The sequence below is a fragment of the Muscardinus avellanarius genome, assembly GCF_963383645.1.
Source record: "Muscardinus avellanarius genome assembly, chromosome: 14".
Taxonomy (NCBI): domain Eukaryota; kingdom Metazoa; phylum Chordata; class Mammalia; order Rodentia; family Gliridae; genus Muscardinus; species Muscardinus avellanarius.
This window is the reverse complement of record NC_137800.1, coordinates 83,582,229-83,602,118: the sequence shown is the minus strand read 5'-3', so window position 1 is coordinate 83,602,118 and position 19,890 is coordinate 83,582,229. Positions and strand designations below refer to the sequence as shown.

At 40.4% G+C, this 19,890-nt stretch overlaps 1 protein-coding gene across 1 annotated transcript in view; it reads right to left on the bottom strand.

Moving 5' to 3' along the window:
• MYLK4 (myosin light chain kinase family member 4) overlaps positions 1 to 19,890 on the bottom strand; it is a gene marked incomplete at both ends in the record, with an annotated part of 113,185 nt that overhangs the window by 88,562 nt on the left and 4,733 nt on the right. The window contains one exon of the mRNA XM_080710026.1: positions 35 to 314. Within this exon, the coding sequence (XP_080566152.1) occupies positions 35 to 314 (280 nt within the window). The remainder of the gene's footprint in view (positions 1 to 34; positions 315 to 19,890) is intronic.

The following is a 19,890-nucleotide window of genomic DNA, read 5'->3' as shown; positions in this document are numbered from 1 at the left end:
TCACATTCCAGTGATTTAATCGGCACACAATCACCTGGTTCTTTCCAGATCTTGAATCCTGCTCACTAGAATTTTCTTCCAGAAAATACTGCACTCCTGCAACCTCTTCCATGCATTGAAAGAAAGCCACCTTCTCCAGCCGCCGGCTGCTGTAGCACGTGCCGATGGCCTCGAGCCTCTTAGTCTCGAACATCTGCGTGGTAAGTCCTATCAGGCCGCTGTCTGGCCTGTGGTTTCTGTTGTCCTGTAGATCCTGTAGATCTGGTTTGTAGATCAAGACACAGTCATGGCTTTTCAGGGTTTCCTTCTCTTGGCTGTAAAAAATGGAAACCAAGAAAGTTCAGGTCACTTCACTTATTCACATATCAACTTCTTAGGGGAATAATTGGTGAGAATTTGGAAGACACTTCTATTTAAACTGGAGACAGAATACAAAATAAGGAGAAAAAATGCTAATATTTACACTCAGTTTCTGTTACTAGAACGTGTGTGTGTGTGTGTGTGTGTGTGTGTGTGTGTGTGTGTTACTGGGGATTAAACTCAGGGGCATTCTACCTCTAAGCTATAGACCTTTAATGTGTTGCTTTGAAATAGGGTCTTGCTAAGTTTCTGAGAATCTCACTACATTGCTGAGGCTGTCCTTGAACCTGTTATCTTTCTGTCTCAGCCTCCCAAGTACTAGGATTACAGGTATACATCACCATGCCCAGCTTACTGGAAATTTTAAAGAAAAGCATTTTTTACATTTTCTTTTATTTCGTGTGTGTGTGTGTGTGTGTGTGTGTGTGTGTGTGTGTTACTGGGGATTGAACGCAGGGACATTCTACCTTTAAACTACATCCTCAACCTATTTTATTTATTATTTTTTGAAACAGGGTTTCATTAAGTTGCTGAGGCTGGTCCTGAACTTGCAATCCGACCGTCTCAGCCTCTCAAGTACTGAGATTACAGGCAGGCACACCATGCCCAGCTTTTTCACTTTTCCTTACAAAAGAAAATGGTAAGAAGCAATCTCAAGTTCCACAGGCTGACTATATATTTCTCATTGCATAAAATACTGTGTTCATTGTGGCAGAGTAAGATATCACACCCCAAATATGTTTCTTTGAGCTGGCTATTCAGAAAAACTGCAGACTTCTGTAGACACGGGCTGTGAAAAGTTGTCCTTGTATAAAAAGAAATTTACACCTATCTACATTAGCAAATAACACAGACTGAGTAAATTCTATACACTATCTCTCCATTTCTGCCTAAGAAAGCCCTGTCTTCAGGATGAAAAGATGGAGGTGGTGGTACCCGGGCCAGAGATGATGACTGGTGGATGTTACCTCACCTGCATCACAAGACAACCTGGTTAGCTCTGCCCATTCTTCCCCCAGTTTTCCACAGACAAGGCCACCTCCCTCCACCCTAGAAACCCAATCCCCTGCTCCTTTAAACCATACAAGGGCCATCTCTCTTGCCGCTCACTCAACCCCATATTCCCATGCCTTAGGCAGATAGTGAATTGTGTGTTCTCTCTCCCGTTATCTATTATCAGTTTATTCCATAAATTAAAATCAAAGCTTCAGAGAGCAAACAGTAAATTTAGATCTTCCCTATGATGTCAAGTGACCAGTGTAAATATAGAATATAAATGATCTTTGGGTTTGGATGAGATTGAAGGTTTCGTTCTATACCTCCCTACAGGAAAGGACTTAAGAAGTATGGGGCCTGTCATTGCCTCCTCTGAGAACTTTGCCTTCCTTTTGGGAGAGGTCTCCATCAAATGGGTCCTTTTCCAGAACTCTTCTCTGACTACATCTTTTTTGTTTCTTTGTTTGTTTTAAGAACCAACCCAGGGCTGCACACCGGCTAGGCAAATGCTTTAGCACTGAGCTGCATCCCCATTCCCTCTGTCTACATCTTATTTATTTATTTATTTATTTATTTATTTATTTATTTGGCAGTACTGGGGATGGAACCCAAAGACACTGTATCTCTGAGCTACACCCCCAGCCCTATATTTTAATCATTTTATTTTTAAAACAGAGTCTCACTGAGTTGCAAAGGACCTTGCTAAGTAGCTAAGGCTGTCCGTGAACTGAGATCCTCTGTTCTCCACTTCCCAGAATGCTGGGATTACAAACCTGCGCCAGCAAGCCAGACCGTTTTTATTTTTAAGAAGAGGTTTATTTCTTTGATGTGAAGAAAGTACCCAGAAACCTCTCTTTATATCTTCATCAATAGCTATATACTGAGGAGTTTAGAATTCTTATGCTTTCTTTGAAATATTTTTTCTTGTTCTCTTTCTTTCTTTCTCCCTCCTTCCCTTCCTTCCTTTCTTTTGTGATACTGGGGATTGAAGCCAGAGGCATTCTTCCTCTGAGATACATCCCCAGCTCTTTTACTCTGTGTGTGTGTGTGTGTGTGTGTGTGTGTGTGTGTGTGTGTGTGTACTAGGAATGGAACCCAGGGGCATTCTACCTCTGAGCTACACCCCCAGCCCTACTTTTCATTCTTTATTTTAAAACAGTCTCACTGAGTTGCAAAGAACCTCACTAAGTAGCTGAGGCTGGCCGTGAACCACAATCCTCCCGTCTCAGCCTCCCAAATGCTGGGATTACAAGCGTGAGCCACCACGCCTGGCTAATTTATTTTTTTAATTGTGAAACAAGGTCTTACTGGGTTGCTAAGAATCACACTAGGTTGCTAAGGCTGGTCTTGAACCTGCAGTCCTTCTGTCTCAGCCTCCCTATTTCTGGGATTACAGGCTGGCAGGACAGTGCCTGGCTTGAAATATTCTCCATACAAATCAAGTAATGTGCATACTGCATAGTACCATTTTGATTCTAGACACATAATTGTATACATCTACACATCACATAATTTTTTTAGGAAGAAAGCAAGAGATATAAAGAGATTTGAATTTGTGGTGGCTTCCCATGGCTAACTCTGGAGGCCCCCTGCTGGAAATTATCTGAAAATTGTTCTTTTTAGCTCTTTCACAACATAAACATTATTTGTAATTCTCCCCATGAAGCACTGTCTTTCATTTTCACATAGGTAGTAAATTCACTCAGGTAGTAAATCCATATAGTAACTCATAAATCCAATGCTCTACAAAATTCTAAGACTTTACATCCAAACAAATCAAAATGCAAATTACAACAACCAAATCTCTACAGATATGTTAGAGACCCTTTTTAGCATTCTTGATGACTTCTCTAAAAGTATTAAAATAAAACACGCATATCTGTTCTAAGACTAACTCCGACAAAAATATATTGCTTAATTGTAAATAGCACTAAGACTGTAATAGGAAGCCACGAAAAATAATATCTTAAAGCCAATGTTTAGGTCCCAGATGTGACCGTTTCGCAAAGAAATATTAAACGTTAAGTTTCGCCCGAAGTTTACTATACCTCATTACTTAAAGCGACAGAGAAAGAGGAGATCCGAGAGGTTGTAACAATAAACAAAAATAATTACCGCTTGCAGGAGGACATGGTAGAATCTGAAGCACTCCAGGTGTAGAGTGTACGTTCTGGCAGATAAAGGGAAGCGTTTTAGAATTCAGACTGACACTGGAAGTCTCTGCTACAAGTCCTTCCTCTCGGTCAGTAGGAGCCTTCTGGAAAGACGAGTGTCTACTGCGTGAGGAAGTAGCTCTCTCCCAAACGCCTCTCTGAGCCCCTGTTTAAACTAATACAGCCCTTGATCTCATGTTGCCAGCTGGTGCCTTCTTAGTCAGATGGGGAAGAATATTAATTTTAGACACCAGGCTCTTTGAGGCTAATGGCTCCATTTCAGAGGTCAGGTAGGGAGAGGACAAGCTGGGAACATGGATGAAATATCACCTTCACCCTTCCCTCTATCTCTGTGGCAATCCTCTTGGGATTGCAAAGCTGGCTTTGTCCTTGGCGATCGGATACCCCTTTCGGGCTCCTGGGTGTGGGAACCCTCCTCGCTCTGTGCTCACCGTGACAACTGTGAAGGGCTCAGGCAGCAATGAGGACTCTTCTGAAAGTATTCAATAAGTTTGTTTAGATTTTCTCCATCCTCGAGGGTATTTGCAATGGCCCTGACTGCTTATCACTCTAGGGAGAAGGTTCAAAGCACCAGTGTTTAGGTAGATACAAAGAACAGGGGGAAAATTTTATTAACTCTCCTTTCAGGCAACACTATGATTCTCTCCTGGTTTTCTGACACAGACCAAGAGAAAAAAAAATCAGCATGAAAGCGGCTTCTGCCGGGTCCTAATAGCAATGAATTTCTAGATTTATTTAAGTGACATGAAACCGTGAGTGCCTAGAAACTGGACTTAGTATGAAATTCTCCATGGTTTTCATCTATTCATCTATCTACCTATCCATCTGTCTGTCACCATCTATCTATCGTCTACTTCTATACTGGAGATTAAACCCAGGGGCATTCTTGCTATGAGCTACAACTCTAGCACTATTTTATTTTAAAGCAGGGTCTTTCTAAGTTGCTCAGGGTCTCCCTAAGTTGCTGAGGCTGGCCACAAACCTGCAGTCCTCCTGTCTCAGCCTTCCCAGTACTGGGATTACGGGCCTGCACTACCACCCCCGGCTGTCACCTCTTATTTGTACATTTGCTACCATTCATGAACCACGATCCTTCTGTCTCAGCCTCCTGAATGCTGGGATTACAAGTGTGCACCACCACGCCCGATAACTACGTCTCTTAAAAATACTAACAAAGAAAAAAGAATACTAACATAAGAACAATAGAATTACACAGAACCAAGAAAAAGGAATGCATGGTTTTTTCCAGGGACATCTCTATGTTCTGATTAAGAAGCTGTGCTTGGTCAAAGAAGCCGTCTGAGCAAGGCCTTGTCGATAGCTTGGCTGCTGCTTGGCATTCAGACCAGGTTGGATAATGCTCGTAGTTTCTGTTATGCACAGCTTTCTGAATGTTTCCAGAACAAGGAGGCTGCTCAGCACCTACACTCAGAAGAGTAGCGATTGTCACAAACACCAGGACACAAACGGAAGGTTACTGCATCCCCATTACAGTCCACATTACCACTGAATTCGCTTCAGGAAGCACAGTGAGAGGGAAACATAACAGCAAAAAACAGACAGATTACACATCACCAAAATTCAAAAATGTTTGTTCCTTAAAAGACACCATTAAAAAAAAATAATAAGCTGGGCCTGGTGGCGCACGCTTGTAATCCCAGCATTCGGGAGGCTGAGACCTGGAGGATCGCGGTTCGCGGACAGCCTCAGCTACTTAGTGAGGCCCCCTGCAACTCAGCTAAACCCGGTTTCAAAAATAAAGAATAAAAAATAGGGCAGGGGGTGTAGCTCGGAGGTCAAATGCTTCCTGGGTTCCATCCCCAGACTCGCAAAAAAAAAAAAAAAGACAACATTAAAAAAAATAATAAGCTGGGTGTCTGGGTGTGGTGGCGCACGCTTGTAATCCCTACGCTTGGGAGGCTGAGACAGGAGGTTCGCACAGGTTCGAAGCCAGCCTCGGATACTTAGTGAGGCTCTCAGAAACTTAGTGAGACCCTATTTTCAAAGGAAATACAAAGTAGGTCTGGGAGTATATCCCAGAGGTAAAAATACCCTGGTTCTACCCCCACTACCACACACACACACAAAAAAAAAACCCAACAATATGATAAGACCAAGTACTGACTTGGAGAAATGACTTTAAAATCACATATTGGACAAAACACTGCTATCCAGAACAGACAAGGTAAGCATCCAGGTTTTGTTTGGGGCTGTCTACCTCTGAGCTACGCCCACACCCTAATTTTATTTTTTATTTCAAAACAGGGTCTCAGCAGGTTGATAAGAGTCTTATTACTTGCTGAGGCTATCCTTGAACCCGTGATCCTCCTGTCTCAGCCTTCCAAGTATGGAGATTACAAGTGTGGGCGCTACCATGTGTGACTTCGGTTTTTTAAATGGACAAAAGATTTGAATAAACATCTCGCCCAAGAAGATAAAGACATGGTTAATAAGACCATGGAATAAGTGCTCAAAACCAGTCATCAGGGAGATAGATGCAAACTAAAATCACAATGAAATAGCACTTCACACTCACTAGAAGAGCTATAATAATAATTTAAAAACAGAGAAAGGCAAATGTTGATGGGGATGTGGAGAAACTGAAGCACTTATCAGACAGGTTGATGGGAATGTAAAATGGTATAATAAACATTTGAACACGCAACTTCTTGCAAATGAATGTTCATAGAAGCATTCACAATGGCCAAAAGTTGGAAACCATCCAAATGTCCGCCAGGTAGTTTGGTTTTAAAAAACAGTTTGGCTGCGTGTGTGTGTGTGTGTGTGTGTGTGTGTGTGTGTGTGTGACTAGGGATTGAACCCTGGAGCTTCTACCTCTGAGCTACCCACACTTTTTTTTTTTTTTTTTTTTTTTGGTGTTACTGGGGATGGAACTCAGGGGCATTCTACCTCTGAGCTATATCCCCAGCCCTATATTTTACTTTTTATTTTATTTTAATTTTTTTTTTTTTTTTTTTTTTTTTTTTTTTTTTTTTGGTGGTACTGGGGTTCCTGGAAACCCTTCTACCGTCGGGCTACACTCCCAGACCTATTTTATATTTTTCTTTGGAAACAGGGTCTCTTAAGCCAGCGAGGCTGCCTTCGAAACAGCGTTCCTCCTGTCTTCACCTCCCAAGCGCGGGAATTACAAGCATGCACCACCATGCCCGGCCTTATTTTTTATTTTGAAACAGGGTCTTACTGAGTTGTAAAGGACCTCACTAAGTAGCTGAGAATGTCTGTGAACCATGATCCTCCTGTCTCAGCCTCCTGAATGCTGGGATTACAGTGTGTGCCACCACGCCCCGCTACTTTTTTTTTTTTTTTTTTAAGCAGGGTCTCACTAAGTTGCAGAGGCCTAAGTTACAATTCCTGAAGCTGGCTTTGAATCTGTGATGTTCCTGACTCAGCCTCCCAAGTACTGAGATTACAAGTACCAGGCTTGGCAGGTTGTTTTGTTTTGTTTTGTTTTTTGATTTTTTTTTTTTTTTTGGTTTTGTTTTGTTTTGTGGTACTGGGGGTTGAACCCATGAATATTCTCTCTCTGAGCTACACTCCAGCCCTATTTTATTTTTATTTTGAAACAGGGACTCGATAGTTTAATGAGAGCTTCACGATTTGCTGAGACTGTCCTGGAATCTGCAGTCATCCTTTCTCAGCCTCCCAAGTACTGGGATTACAAGTGTGCACCACCACGCCCGGCTCGGCAGTTTCTTAAAGCTATTTCCTCTATGTCCTGACAAATCTTTACTTGGGCATTTCCCCCAAGAGAAATGAAAACATTTGAACAGGCAACTGCTTGCAAGTGAATGTTCATGGAAACATTATCCACAACTGCCAAAAGTTGAAAACCATCCAGATGTCCACCAGGTAGTTTGGTGAAGCGGAAAACATATTGTAGTCTTGCCACATAAATAGAACACTGCTCAACAACTGGGAAGGAATCAAGGGTTGATACGTGTTACAACATGGCTGAACAAAAAACATGCTTGTGAGGTTTTGTTTTTTTAAGTCAGAAATGTCCCCAAAGGGCGAGTCTATAGACATAGAAAGTAGACTGGTGATTTGCCCGGGGCTGGGAATAGAATCAGGGATTAACTGTAAACAGAATCTTACTGAGTGATGTGCTGTGGTCAGGATTATACGGCTCATGACGTTCCTTAAGCATCGCTGCATACTTAAGATGCATGAATCTTAGGATCTATAAATTATACTTTAAAAATGTCACGAAGAAAAAACAGAAATTAGATAATATGATTCATAGGAAGCAAGCTTGTTAAAAGAAGAAAAAGCGCTACTGAGGAGTTGGTGGCTCACGCCACAGTGTTCTGGGTGACCAAGGCGGGGATCCAGCGGGACATAAATTATATCACATACTTACCAGGTCATCTGGGGCCAAAGAAAAGGTAGAAGAAGAAGAACGCAGAAGAAAGGTAAGATCCCCACATTTTTCTTCTGGTATAAATACCATGTAATATAAGATTTTATAATTAGTGGAAAAATTAGCTAATTTAAAAATAACCTCTAGTTTTTAATCTTCCTGGAGACAAGATACTTTGAGGAAGAAGGATAAGGATGTTACAGAATGTCCAGGCTTGTTTACGGCCACATTTGATATTAGACCTTTAAAATGTCCAAGGAACTGTGAGCAGGTAGCCAAATATTATGTCATAAAAAAAAATAAGTCCAAAACTACAGGCGGCTGGGATGCAGCTCAGTGGGAAAGCGCTTGCCTAGCATGTGCGAGGCCTGGGTTCTACCCCAGCACCACAGAAAACAAACTAATCCCCATGCCTTAGACAATAAGTTTTCTGTGGTCTTTTTCCTGTTTAAAAAAATAATAAAAATAAAGTAGAAGGGTTAAAAAAAACTACATAAAAATAGAGATGGAATTATTTAAAATTATTCTTCAAAAATATTAAATAAGGTTTTAGTTCATTATCCCCATAGTGTTGGCATTCTTTGCCCCTCTTATATTTCTTTTGACTTCATTGTGGAATGTAAGTAGTTGTCACTTAATGTAATGTTTAGAAAATAGCACTTGATGTTTTAATGAGCCAGTCATGGCGGTACAGACCTGTAACCTCAGTACATGGGAAGCTGAGACAGGAGGATCGCAGTGTTGACACCAGCCTCACAACTTAGAAAGGACCTGTTTCAAAATAAAATAGGGTTGGGGTTAGCTCAGAGGTAAAGCTCCCCTAGGTCTAATTCCCAGTACCACAAAACAAATAGAAAATTGAAGCACATTATCAAAATACTACTCATAGATAAGCATGCAAATAAATTTTTAAGTGCCTACATGTCTTTTACATCTTTTTTTTTTTTGGTATTGGGGATGGAACCCAGGAGTATTCAACCTCCATACTAGACCTCAGCCCTATTATTTTTAATTCTTTATTTTGAAACAGGGTCTCACTGAGTTGCAAAGCACCCTACTAAGTAGTTGAGGCTGGTTGCAAACCGTGATCCTCCTGTCTCAGCCTCCCAAATGCTAGGGTTACAAGCGTGCGCCATCATGCCCAGCTACTTCATTTTTGCTGAATATTTTCCCTCTGATTAAAAAAAAGTTTAAGGCTGAAAGCATATCTCAAAGGTAGAGCACTTGCCTAGCATGTGTGAGACCCCAGGGTCAGCCCTGCATCTCAAAACAAAGAAATTAATAATAATAATAATAATAATAATAATAATAATAATCCCTCTGGGCTGAGGGTATACCTCAGAGGTAGAGTACTTGCCTAGCATATATGAAAGCCTGGGTTTCATTCCCAGACCACAAGAAATAGATAAAAATGTAAAGAAAACAACATTAAAGACTTCAACTCTACAAAGAATTTGCAAGAATAGTACAATGACTATTTATGTACTCCTCCCAGATTCCCCATATCTTAGCATTTTTCACATTCACTGTCTCTGTGTTTGTTTTCTGAGTTTGAATTTCATGAAACTTTTCCTCTAAAAGCATGAGCACATCCACATCTGTCTCCAAAGAATGAAGACACAAAGCAGGTCACGTGGTCAAAGGTCACCAGTCAAAGGTCACCAGTCAAAGGTCACATGGTACATTTGATCATCTTTTTAATCTTCCTTTATCTCTACAGGAAAGAGTCACCCTGACCTTTTATCTTTTATTTCCTAATTTTTATTTTGGGATATTCCAGATGAACTTCTTTATAAAATACCTCTTGGTTTGAACTGCCTGACTGTATCTTCATGTTTGAAACAAGGTTATACCAGTGTCAAAATCTGTGTCAAAGAAACCACACATGTAATACATCTTTCTTAGGACATCACAAGATGGGACACCCAATGTCAGCTTATCTCATTAGTGATGTTAAATTTGGTGATCTGATTACAGTGTCCTCTGCCAGATTTCTCCTGTGTAAAGTTACCCTGTTCTCGTTATAATTGCTAATTAACTGGTGAGACTCGGCAGGTCTCCTGTACCCCAGCATTTCATTGCCTGGTGTTTTTAGTATCCTTTCTTGCCAAAATCAGTTATCACCACGGTGATTTTCTACGTCTACCATGTCTTCTACACTTATTAATTGGCATTCTTCTATAAAGTGGAGCTTTCCACATGAAGTCATGGACTTTTTAAAATGAGTATCTGTTCCCTACATTCTTCATCGAAATGCTTAAACTGTCTCCAGTGTGGGCAAGGGAGTCCCTTTGAGCCAGCTCTTAGATACTTCTTGATATTTCACTCCTATTTCTTCCTAAATATGACTCTCTTGCTTTCTCTACTTTTTCATCCTGTTTCTGGAATCTTGCATTTCTTCTGGGAGCCCTGGTTCCTTTCAGAGAAGAACCCTATTTAGACAGCAAGGGCTGGGCACTAGGAGTGCTTTTATGCTACTGGAGTGTTACTGTTTAAAAGTCCCTTGGGGCAACAGAGCTAGGGAATACGTACTTATTTAAAATCACACGTTCATACCCATGGTTCTCATTCCAGCCCATCACCAGAGGATTCTTTCTGCCCCTTGTCTCCTTCTTTGTTTTTATCTCCTTCTCACTGATTATTTTTAAAATACTTTTATTGTTGCATGGTACAGGGGACATGCAACATTTTATTGTTGCATGGTACAGTGTCCTGGCAGAAGACACCTAATCAGATCACCACATTTAACACCACGAATGATACAAGCTGACATTGGGTGTCCCCTGTTGCGATGTCCTAAGAAAGATCTATCACATGTGTGACAATAAAACCTACATCCTGGTGAGGTTCACAGCAGGCCTGTTTCCCTCTGAACCCCACCCTTCCCCTCATCTGTGTTAGTGATTGGTAGTGACACCTGCACAGAGCATTATTTGAACTGTTTCCTTCCTCCATTCTCCTTTTCCTCCTCCCCACCTCTCTCTCTAAATACCCTTCCACTATTCTCCTGGTCTCTCTTCTCATTCATCCAAAGTCCCTTTCCCCCCTATTTTCTCTCTAACTTCCACATAGGAGCAAAACCATGACTATCTGACTGGCTGATCTCACCTTAATATTCACTAGTCCCACCCACTTTCCTGCACATGACATAATGTTGTTCTTCTTTATGGCTAAGTAAAATTCCACTGATTCTTTAAGCCTTAAAGTGACAGAACAAGATAAAATGTTTGCTCCAAGGTAAAATGCATGCCACTCTTGTGACTGACCATCCTAAACAGTTGGGGGGGCGTCCAAGAGGGCTCAGGCTCACTTGGTAGAATTTCCATCCTCCGGCATGAATCATCATCTTCTAGCTTTAGGAACTGGAGGAAGAGTGTGTTTATATTTACATTCTTGGGGATGCTTTTTCGCCTTCTAAATTGGAAGTGGATTTCGGGAGCTAGAAGAAGCTTATGATAGTAACAAGGAATGAAATTACATAAGTGGAAAGCTCAAGTCATGCTCCTCAGACTAAATGTGGGCTTGCCTCTCGCAAAGAAGGTACGGTTCAGGGGAGAAATTTTCCACAAGGGGAAACACTGTAGTGGAGTATACTACGGGCTTAATGAGGAGTTGGGTGAAATCCTCACACACTTTTCGGTGTGTGTGATTCACTGTGAAAGGTAACATCAGAATTTTAGGTAGGAAATAAGTCAAACTGTTATGTAATGCTTCGTAAAAGGTAGTTATCTTTTATTCTATATATTCAAAAGTGACTCCGAAATTTGGGGTGCAAAAGGACTACTGCATCTGGTAAAATAATAAAAGGCTAATATTATGAGCTCTAGGCATTTATTATTATTATTTTTTTTGGTACTGAGTTTTGAGCTCAGGGTCTCACACATGCTAGGCAAGCTCTTTACTGTTGAGCTACATTTCTAGTCTCCTGTGTGCACTCTGTTCTTATACAGAAAATATTTTCAGTGTGAAAGAAGCCTCGGATAGGGATAGGGGATAGGATGGATGATGTTCTCATGTACCTGAGAGGAATGGGCCTTGCTCTAATCTTTATGGAAGGCAAATTGTCTCTGAACTTTGACCTCCCACCCACGACTGAGTTTCTAACAGTTTTTGCCTCAAAGAAACAGTGCCAAAATATTATCTTTGAAGATATTATCATGATATTATTTTTCTATATACTTAAATTATTGAATAAGCACAATAGTTGGTTAAATAGATATGGCATTTTCATACTAAAGAATACTATACTTTCATTAGTCATGTGTGGTAGAATATTTAACAACACAAGAAAAAAACTCAGTGTTATACTTAGGGAGGAAAGGGCAGATTATAAAATAGTGTTTGCACTAGGCTGCCAGTTTTGAACAAAAAGAAAAAAAGTTATACTGCCAATATACATTGGATAGATGCACGATACATGAAAATACATAGTTAGAAAACATCTCACAAGATTTCTGCATGAATTATATTTTGTGTTTTTTCTAGAGTTACCTATTTTTCTTAAATAAACATACATTTCCTTTTCAATCTGAAAAAAATAGCATTAAAATAAATTTATAAGTGCATAATAAAGAGGCTAGTTTAATGGGAAACCCAGGGACATGGGAGACAGGTGAATAGTCTAGGACTGAATTTGAGATTCTCTAGCTATATTTACTCAAAACAGTGTCTCAGTCTTCCTAAACTTCAGTTTTTCTCATCTGTTAAATAAGGATAATAACATTTAGTTTATGGAATAGATGAGGAGCCAGAAGTGAGATAAAAATGATTGATGTATCAGACAGTATGTGGCGGGGGTGGGGGTCTGGGGATTGAGCCCAGGGGCATTCTACCTCGGAGCTACATCCTCAGCCCTATTTTATTTTTCTATTTTGCTTTTTGTTTCTGATTTTGTTTTGCAGTGCTGGGGATGGAACCCAAGGGCATTCTACCTCCGAGCTACACCCCCGGCCCTATTTTTTATTCTTTTATTTTGAAACAGGGTCTCACTGAGTTGCGGAGGGCCTCACTAAGCAGCTGAGCCTGTCTACGAACCTTGATCCTCCAGTCTCAGCACCCTGAACGCTGGGATTATAAGTGTGCGCCACACCACACCCGGCCTGAATCTCATTTTTATGTAGTAAGATATATTAATCTTTTCCTGTATGGCTAGTGCTTTTTTTCTGAGTGTCTTTTTGAAGAAACTTTTCCCCTTTGCTCCATCCTGAGATCACAAAGAAATTATTTTATATCATCCTCTAATCAGTTAATAATTTCACTTTCATACGTAGGTGATTTTATCGTGTATAAAGTAGGTCTAATTTTATTTTTTTCACATACTCTCTAAGCATTGCTCATTGAAAAACCTTTTCTGACAAATTTTGAAGACTACTGCTTTCAAAGAGCCACATACTTGTTACTGAGTCATCTTTTTTTTTGTTCCAGTGCAATCTTTTACTGATTCCTCAGCTGGTGTTACAGTAGCTTAACCTTTATCGTGTTTGTAGAAAGTCATTCTACCCTTTTTAGGGGCACCTTGGCTATTTTTGATACATTTAAATCATTTCTAGGACTATTTCGTCAAATTACACACACACACACACACACACACACACACACACACACACACACACCTGTAGAATGGAGATTGGGATTGCATTGAACCTATAAATAAATATAGAAAGGATTTTCATCTTTCAACTGTTGATGATTCAGATTTGCAAATACAGTGTGTCGTTCCTCTGAGGTCTCCTTTACCCTCTCCTGGCAAGACCATACAATTGTCTTTCTCTGCACAGATCATTCACATTTTATGACTTTTTTCTTAGGTACTTAATATGTTTTCCTGTTGCAGTTCTGAGGATCGAACCCAGGAACATTCTACATCTGAGCTGAAACCCCAGCCCTATTTATTATTCTTTATTTTGAAACAGGGTCTCACTAAATTGTGGAGGGCCTCACTCAGTAGCTGAGGCTGGCAGGTGAACCTGCGATCCTCCTGCCTCGGCCTCCTAAAAGCTGGGATAACAAGGGTATGCCACCGTGCCTGGTAACTTAATATGTTTTTTATGCTGTTTAATATTATATTTTAAACTTTCTTTTCTGTCTATTCCTATGTATAAAACTGAACATTTTAAGTAGAAAAGTTGCTTAACTGTATCAGTTTAAAAAGTTTACTTAGACATAATTTTCATTTTTTTCTATACAATCATATAACCTACAAATAAACACTGTTCTTATTTCCTTTCTAAGCCTCCTAGTCTTTTTATTCTCTTTATCTCATAGGGCTTCTAGTGTAGTAGTGAATAGAAATGGTTTAAAATTTAATTTTATTAATCACTTAATTAGCATTTAATATTGTCATTCTTTCATTTGAGTCATTCCAGTCAGACTCCTGTGGCATCTCCTTGTGGTTTGAATTTATATTTTTCTGCATGTTTCATGTGAGGTTTAGGCTATCCAGATATCTTCTTTGGTGAAGTATTATTTTTTACCTTTACCCCTTTATGAATTGGGTTGTTCTGCCTTATTATTGAATGGTAAGGTTCTTTTACATAATCTAGATATAAGACTTGTACAGATATATGTATTGTAGATATTTTTCCTCAGTCTATGCATTGTCTTTTGGTTTTCCTAAAGATACCTTTTTGTAAAGAACAGAATTTTATTAGAAAAGAGCCTCATTTCCACAAAATATAAATTATACTTTTAGAAAATACATTGAATTTTATTAATATCTTATAAACAACTAGAAGTGTTCATTTCCACCCCTATAAGACCTCCATATACTAGAGCATAGTTCCCCTTTGACCAAATCATTTTTAACTAATCTTTTATCGATGCACTGTAATTGTACACTAAATGTCTTTGGAAGAGCAGGTGTTTCTACATTTTTATAAAATCACATTCATCCATGGGTGGCGCCAATTTGTGCCACAGGAGCTTCCTGCAGGTGTTCTATCTGCTGCCCCTCCTCGGGGGTCAGAGCCCAGCGGACGAATCTGGTCCTGCTGGGCCTGCCGGATCCTGAAGCGATGCCAGTAATGCACAGAACCCCCAGTTAGTTTCCCATGATTCATTTGTTCGTCTTCTGGTCTTCAGACCTCTCGTCATTGGGCTTCGAATCCAGTTCGGTGAAGGATAAGGACAACACACCATGGCAGACCCTCCCCCTCCTCTTCCTTCCTCAACCCCAAGCCCATCTCTCCCCAGAACAACCCAATTTTTCTTTCTGGTGACAAATCTCCATTCTTCCCAATGATCCCATTCTCACTTCTAGAAACTTTTTTTTAATTGATATGTTTTAGAAACTGTTTTCTTTTCTTTTTGGAAGGGTTCTCTATATACCTCACCAGAGAGATTTCATCTAACGTTGCTGTGACTGAAAGCCCCCTTCGGGTGGTTTTCTTAGAAGAAACAGAATGTTCCATCCATGAGCGTCAAGAGCGAGGAGTTTAGCCTGCACATCAGGCCTGCCTGGTTGCTTTTGATCACTGACCCCATTCAGGAACATGCCCGAGACACATTGGCATGGAGCCTGGCACAGATAGAACCAGGTGAAGAGCTTTGTCCTCTAATACAGGTTGGCAGGAGGAACAAAAGGAAACACGGAAATAGGCAGAATAATGCGAGGATACACAGGGTGTCCACACAGGGTGTCCCTTATAGGGATACACAGGGTGTCCATTAAGCATATGGCAAAGGGTACCAACCAGCATGGGGTTGGGGGTCAGGAAAGGCTTTAAGGACCTCTCTGTACTGAAAAGTAAATTTGATTCCAGGCCCAATGGAGGCGAAAAAAATTAAAAGTAAACTCTGTGGAGAGATAGCATGATGTGCCAGGGTGGAGAGGCAACTTAGAATATGAAAACTCTCTTTTGTGTTTTTTTAATCATTAAACATATAATGGATACTGGTTGAGGCAAAAAAAAATCATGTTAAGAAGAAATCTTTCTGTATTTCATTAGGGGATTTTTTTTAGGTCAGGGATTGAAATAGAATTTTATAAAATGTTACTTCTACTTTATAAGATAACAAAAATCTATTTTCTCCAATAACTTGAAAATTCCCAGTATGCGTGAGTCAAAAGGATTATTCTGGCGCCAAATGGGTGTCCCGCTACTCAATTCTGACACTAAACTACACAGAGTTAGCACAGGTCCTACTGGCTAAGAATCCACACGCGGTTCCCACATCAGACCCAGCCCGAAGTCTTAAGGACCAGCTCCACTTTTGACTTGCTACAAATTTAGGGGTTCCAGGAGCCCCCCCCCCAGTTTTGGCAACACAGTAGGACAACTTACAGAACTCACTGAAAGCAATCTACTTAAATTATTAAAGTTTCATTATGAAGAACGCAAGCAGGGAGAATGTGTTCATCGGCTTTCTTTTCCTGCGTCAAGATACCAGAGATAAATCAGCTTACATGAAGGAAAGATCTACTTGGGCACGTGGTTTTGGAAGTTCCAGTCCATAATCAGTTGGACACACTGCGTGCTCTATCCACTCCTCCTGGGATCCAGGCACACCAAAGACACGCTCAGGGTGTTTGCCACCAGAGAGCCCCTGAGCTCCAGTGTCCAGAGTTTTTATTGGAGGCTCATCTTATAGGCATGATGGATGAACTCACTGGCCCTGTGATCGGACTCAGTCTCCAGCACCCAATTGCCTTCCCGGAAACTGGACTGGCCCTGAGTTGTTTCATTTGACCTAACAATAGCTCTCTTATTACTCAGAGTGTCTAAAAGTCTGTGAGAAGAACCAGGAAAAAGATCAGATGTAGTCTTTATTACACTCCGAGGGAAAGTGGCCAGAAACCAGGTATAAATGAAGCAAGGAACAAGCTCTTCCAGGTCGTGTTGCAGGAAATACTTCTAGAACCTGGCAGGGATGACCACCCTTGGTATCCCTGGCTGAGCACTGGACAGAGACTCTCACCCACCTAGTTAATGACCTTCTGACATGGCAAGCATAAAGCCAGCCCGCCTTTGCCCACTCTCCTAAATATCAATTGAAAATCACTGAAAACTAATAAAAGAGGTCACAAAAAGTCCAAATATGAGACTAATAAAACATCAGTGTATTTCTTTTATAACAATAAAGACCAGGAGAAAATAGAAGAATTAAGAGGCCCTTTTCTTGCAGTACCAAGAAGATATATAGCATATATAAGAATAAACAGTAAGAAATACGGCATAAACTCTATAATAAAGGGAAAAGTCAGAAAAGGAAAGGAGAGTTAGGGGTGTAGGGACCACAGAACATGAATAGATGGCCACAGAGCTTTCAGGAGGGTGACTAAACATGGCACGGACGTTTGTCGTGTGGAATTAACCGAACTGAAATGCATGACATACCTCAGATATGAATCTGTGGGTGCAAGATAATGCCCAGAGGTTCAGAAATACCAGGAGGCTTGCAATATACCTGTGCTTAGACGCTGCAGCCAGGCTGGGACTCTAGTGATCACAGAACATAAGATCTTCCTGAGCCACCAATGACTTCCTCGTTGCCATTCTGATCCTGGGGAAGAAGGATGGGGAGGCAGCTAAAGGCTCACGCTAAGCTGGGCGTGGCGGCGCACGCTTGTCATCCCAGCACTTGGGAGGCTGAGACTTCGGAATCTGGGTTTGGGTTGGTGGCCGGCCTCAGTTATTTAGTGAGGCCTTTGCAACTTAGTGAGACCTTGTTTCAAAATAAAGATTAAAAAAAAATAGGGCTTGGGGTGGAGCTCAGAGGTAGAATGCCCCTGTCCTCCATCCCCAGTACCACACACACAAAAAAGGCTCACAATGAAAGGTGAAGGTCAACTGAAAACAGAGAAGTGATGAAGGAGGAAAGGAGAAAATTTTAAGTCTAGCTTTTTGTGTGTGTGTGTGTGTTTTTTTTTTTTTTTTGCTTTGTATGGATCTCATTTCCTGTGATCTGAAAATAGGATTTACATTTATTTGTATTTATGTTGGGTTTTTTTTGTTGTTGTTTTAAAGCTTAACTTTGGTTATGCAAAACAAAATAAGAGGGGTGACTTTTGAAAAGTCCTTATTGGTATGGTTTATTTATTTATTTTTGTACCGTCACCATCTAGTGGAGAAAACCTTGAACTTCAGACAACAGGAGATAGGGTTCTGGAAATTAAGAATACTTGAGAGCCTAGTTTGTGGCAAGCACCAAGGGAACAACTTTCACTCTTTTTTGGGGGGGTGGGCGACTAATGGGATTGAATCCAGGGACATTCTACCTCCAAGCTATACTCTTAGCCCCATTTTATTTTTATTATTTTTATTTTTTAGTTTTTATTTTGGTGGTACTAGGGTTCCTGGAAGCCCTTCTATCTCCGGGCTACACTCCCAGACCCATTTTATATATTTTTTTTTATTTGGAAACAGGGTCTCTTAATTTATTTTTATTTTTAAACAGGGTCTCGCTAGTTGATGAGAGTCTCACTACTTGCTGAGGCTGTTGTTGAATGTGTGATCCTCCTGTCTCAGCCTCCCAAGTACTGGGATTACAGTTTTTATCTCATAGCACACCCAAACAGCTCAACTCTGTGTAGGTGGCTTCAGGAATAAAATATATAGAGAGATATGGAATATTATGCTTTTGGTTTGTATTTTTCCTTTTGTCTTATTTATATAAAAAGCTAAGTAAATATATGAAAATAGGTCCTGGATTCAACCCCCAGCATCACCAAAGACAGAGAGAGAGACAGAGAGAGAGGATTTATATATACACAAGTGACTAAATCTTTCTGTATGTTTTTCTATGACAATACCTTTGAAAACACTCATTAGGAAACAAAGATATATACTTACATATATAAGAACATAGTGTAATTTTTTTTGTAGTAGGAGTAACAGTAGTAGTCCTGGTGATTGAACCCAGGACCTACACGCCCAGGCCGTTTTATTACTATTGATTTTAAAACAAGATCTTGTTAAGTTGCTGAATCTGGTCTCGAACCTGACTATTTAAGCCTCCCAGGTACTGGGAGCCATTGTTCTCTTCTTTGAGTCTAATACTCCTATGTCTTAGGTATGTGGTAGAATTTGTATGTTCCTTTCCTTTTCCTGCTAGCTATTGTCAATTTATTTCATAGACTAAAATGACCAAAACCTTAAGAGGAAAAAATGATTTTAAAACTTCCCTACAATAACTTTCATTGAGATGCTCCTTTGTGGTAGATTAAATAAAAACGCTATTTTTGTCAAATTTCAGGTAAGTTTTCATTCTTTCTCAATTCGTTAACTTCCTGATTTAAAAAAAAAAAAAAGATTAATGTACATCCCTCCCCCTGCCCCGCCAGCTACGTGGAAGCCTGAATTGCAAGGTTAAAAACAATCTAAGCAACAGAGCAATCAAGACCAAAGGGGGAAAAAGAGAAAGAAAATCGATATATGTATATATGTAGATGGTTGTTACGGGGAGGTTTACAGAAATGCAGGAAACGGTGGGAAATGATACTTTCAAAGACAAAGAATATCACAGTTACTGTTTTAATCTGGTTTCTATTTTCCTGCAGAGCATTTTCTGTCCCTGTCTACAATGTAACTTTAAAAGGTGGCCTGCTGCCAATTTAAGGCGATAGACGCTTGTTTGTCAATGTGTAACTATTATATAGCAGAGAGCAGCCATCTCTTAAGCTAGTGCTTTGGGTGAAAGATCACTAGCAAAAAGGCCAGCACATCTAAATGGGGCAGGAAAGCACATTTATTTGCATTTCTCTGGCAATCACTTAAGTGAACTTTTTTTTTTTTCATATGTTAGTTTTGCTTTTTCTGTTGAGTCCTTTCTCGAGTTGTCTATTGGAGAGTTTTGAGAGTCCACCCCATCCCTCTTTCGTTAGAAACTGGACTCCCCATACTAGCATTCATTTCCCCGTGAGTGCATAACTTGGAAAACGACTCTTCAGGCCACAAACGCAGTTTATGGCTCCGAGGACCGGTGAAAGCCCGAAGGAGATTCTACTCCGCCGTTGCGTATCCCCGCGCAGGCGCACGCCCT